This window comes from Mastomys coucha, unplaced genomic scaffold (genome assembly GCF_008632895.1).
Source record: "Mastomys coucha isolate ucsf_1 unplaced genomic scaffold, UCSF_Mcou_1 pScaffold20, whole genome shotgun sequence".
NCBI lineage: Eukaryota > Metazoa > Chordata > Mammalia > Rodentia > Muridae > Mastomys > Mastomys coucha.
Window position 1 is genome coordinate 24,857,042 of NW_022196903.1, and position 3,908 is coordinate 24,860,949.

Genomic DNA, 3,908 nt, shown 5'->3' on the forward strand with positions numbered 1-3,908 from the left:
TCAGAAATCCACCTGCCTCTGCTTCCCAAGTGCTGGGATTAAAGGCGTGTGCCACCACTGCCCGGCAGAATGTTTGGATCTTTCACAGTCCACTCTTCCCCTCAGTTTATCCTGAGAGTCATCAGGTGATTTGCCCAAGACATAGTAAGTCACAGTAATAATCTTAGAGGATTTTCTAATTCATTGCCCTGTGCCTTATGACTCTAGGTTCCAAATGCTTAAAACTTGTACCACCTAGTGACTTCTCTATGTGTGTGCTTTTCTGACTTTGACCTCTAGAAGTCTTAACTTTATATCTTTTTCCACTGTGGGCATGTACTTGCTCTGACTTTGGGTTACTTGGCATAGCCTCAGAGGTTATAATCATACTATCAAGTCACCTCTGGTAGGAACACAGCTGGCATACAGGACATCTAGCTATTTTGGGAATTAAAGCAAGCTTCTGAGTTGTTTTGATGTAGATGGCTTCTGGAGCCAGTATAGTTTGTTGAGCCTGCTCGCCCCTCACCTAAATGTTGTAGTATAATCAGTTGTATGCAGTTGCGTCACTCCTACTCTGGCTGTGGATGGATCTTGTAGGACACATTATAGTGCAAGGTAGTTATATTGGGATCGAGTTTCTAACTGGAACATACACCTGTACCTTATGTCTTCCAAAGTTCATGTCAGTTAATATACCCTAAGTTCTCAGATGAAGTAGCTATTGTTTTTATTGTAGAGACTGTACAGAAAGGGGAGTAACACTGTAGCTTTCAAATGAAGTCTGTTTTAGTTAAAACCTACACTAAGAAAACAAAAATTATGTTTAGGATGCCAACATAATATATTTTCTTGGGTGTATTGCTAATCCTAGTTTCCTTCAAAGTCATTGGCTTCCATGGTTTACCACGGCCATAAAAGCAGTTGTCTCTGTTTACTCAGTCACTGTGCGAGGAATATAAACAAGAGTGTTTGGTAATTTGCAGGTCATTGACATGTGTAACTCTAAGGGTTAGGCTCCTCTTCAGCAGTAACACAGGCGTTTGACCTTGCTTTGTTCTTAAAGTCTCCATTATTGTTACAGATCAGAATGGTTTATAATTGATTTGGATCAAGCAATGGAGAGAGTAGATCATACATCCTTGCAGAGTTAATATAACTAAGGATTAAATGCCTTCAAAACCTCACCATGAAGTAAGTCAGTAAAATTAATCCTTAGAGATATAAGATAATGTACCCAATCTTGTAAAATGGACATAAACATTTTGAATATATTGACTTATTATAAGTTGTCCATATAGTGTTATAAGATAAACATACAGCACCCAGAATTTTAGAACTTACATTATCATTTCTTAGGCTCCTCCTACAAGCCGGGCACTTGTAATCAAAGCTAACTAAGCCCCTAAGAATCCTGCAGCCTATAAGGAATGAGCACACAGGTACAGCAGCTGTAATGAAGATGGCTAGGCATGGTGCTGTGGCCAAAGTGCAATATTAAACAAAAGAGAAACTCCTAATTTTTAGGTGAGGTTTCATGAGGACACTTATTTCAGTCGAATCTTGGAGAATTTGAATAAGTGAGGATGAAGCGGGTAAAGGTACTAAACACATTTTGCTTGAGAAACCATCTTGAGCAAAGGCCTGAAGTGGGAAAGGGCATGGCACAGTAATGACATTACTAAAGAGGGCCTCTGTATATGCACTCTTCCTAAAGCCTCCATCAAACTGGGAGACGCCAGTTTTATTTTCATTTATAGATTGAAAAGCTGGTGGCATAGCATCTCACCCAAGGCTGTCTGATTACAAAACCAGCTTGCTCGTGGCTGCCACCCATGTGGTCTTCACTGCAGGAAACAACAGGTAATACAGCTCACCTGTTGTAGGCTGCTAGTCAGTTATTGATATTCTGCCTTCTCTGTCATCTCCCTGCAACTCTTCCTAGGAATTACAGTCCTTTTCTGTGTTCCATACCCAAAGGATTCACTCTTTTAAGCTGTGAATCCCAAAGGGGGAAAGCCTGTACTCATAATTATAGTATGATTATTAGTTTCAGAGAAGTGATTCTCTGCATCAGAGAATAACATAGTGCTGGGCCTTGCAGATGTTGGACAACTGCTTTACTCCTTAGCAACTCTCGGTCCTTTTGTGGTACTCTTGTTTTCTTGAATCTGGCCTCATATTCACTATGTAGCTGAGAATAAATAACCTTGAACTCATGATCATCTTGCATTCATCTCCTAACGCTGGGATTATAGGAGTGTACCACTAGGTCTGACATCTTTATGGTCTCCTCCTTCTCCTCCCCCTCTTCTTCCTCTTTTTCCTCTTCTTCCTCTTTTTCCTCTTCTTCCTTTTCTTCCTCTTCCTCCTTCTCTTTTTTTTAAAGACATGATCTCACTGATCTCACTGTGTAAACCAAGGTGGCCTGAAAGTCATAGAGATCTGTCTGCCTTTGTTTCCACACCCTATGTTTCCAGCCTCTACGTTACTCTTATTGGATAACATCCTCTAGGAATAAACTAAGCAGATATATCTGCTTTGTGTATATATTGATATATATCAATCACATTTTATTCAAGTTATGTTTTATTTCCAAATTTCAGAAATGTGCAGAAAGGAGGAAGCTTATGTGGAGGAATATAATGCAGAAACAACTGAGGTCCTTTCTAGCAGTTCTGTCTAGCCTCTGTGAAACATTCCAGTCAGCATTGTGCTGATTCTATAACAAAGGCCCCTTAGACCTTCCTGTGCCATCCCTCAGGGAGCCAGCAGAGGGAGCTGTGGTCCCAGAACTTTTTTAAGCATTCCAAGTTTTAGCTTTACAAAAAAAAAAAAAAAACACCTTCCCTGACTTCATCTGAACTCTGAGGCAATAGACTTTACCTTGAGATAGGTGGTGGTGCCAGTCCCCTGGTGGGAACAGACAGGGAGCTTCTGTAGCTGCTTGAACTTGAAAACCATAAGGAACTCTGATTTCAAGGAAACGCCTGTTTACTGTACTGATCCAAATCAGCAGCTCTCAAGAAAGGGGAGTGCCTTCTTGACCTGGATCTTTATTGATCTTGGTATCAGCACTTGCTGTGACGTGTCCTGAGGGGGTGGGAGAAAGTTAACTAGGGCCTTCTACTCAGAAGAAAGCCAGCTTGTTGCTGAAGGAAGTCCGCACAGAGATGGGCTATAGTACCCTGTAGGAGCTGCAGTACAGAGCTTTGCATCCGCTCTGATTTTGAGTAACAGGCAGAGGTTTTGAGGTTGGCTGGTAAGAGATTCACCAGGTAGTTGGCTCATAATCTTGATTTGAACAGGAAGCTTCTGTGAAGAGATAAGAGCTTCTAAAATCCCTGACCTCCCGAGTCACCGGACCTGTGGTGTTCTTTGGGGTCCTCAGGTAACCCTGGCCTTTGCAAACCAGCTTTCCGTGTCGCTTCAGGACATCTCTTAGCCAAGCCTGCACTATGGAGAAGTGGGACGGTAATGAGGGCACCTCCGCTTTCCACATGCCTGAGTGGATGGTGAGTTCTGCCACTTTCTCCTTAGGCTGCTTCTGACAGGCCAAGGACCATCTGTAAGGAGCCACTGCTGGGATCTAGGCTGGAAAAACAGCCGCTACCCTTCTGATTGTCTCCTGTGCACTGGGTCCCTCCTGGGTTGTAACTGCCAGTGAAGCTAGGGCAGTTAAGAGCAGGTAGGCTGGAGCAGCAGGCTGCTGGGGTGGCCGGTGCTGACCTACTGTGCTGGTCTACAGCACAGATGGATTATTCTTTGATTGTTTTGTATTGTCTTTCAAGTTAATGTTAAGTTGTATTTCATGGGTATAAAGTAAAAAAGAATATGGGAAAGGAAGACATAAAGCTAGAACTTAGAAAAATGTTACATTGTCCAATATCTGGAAAAATCTAGATACTTCTCCCTTACTTGTCTTTTTT

The 3,908-nt window shown here is 42.2% G+C and overlaps 1 protein-coding gene across 9 annotated transcripts in view; it reads left to right on the forward strand.

Moving 5' to 3' along the window:
• Ahcyl2 (adenosylhomocysteinase like 2) overlaps nucleotides 1–3,908 on the forward strand; it is a 153,605-nt gene that overhangs the window by 92,782 nt on the left and 56,915 nt on the right. For 2 of the 9 annotated variants that reach the window (XM_031381387.1, XM_031381390.1), the window contains one exon: nucleotides 3,371–3,494. The exons of 6 other annotated variants lie outside the window; for them this stretch is intronic. In XM_031381387.1, coding sequence (XP_031237247.1) covers nucleotides 3,438–3,494 — 57 coding nt within the window. In that variant the 5' untranslated portion in view covers nucleotides 3,371–3,437. Of the gene's footprint in view, nucleotides 1–1,713; nucleotides 1,843–3,370; nucleotides 3,495–3,908 lie in introns of those variants that run through there. One more of the 9 variants, XM_031381386.1, reaches the window with a different exon arrangement.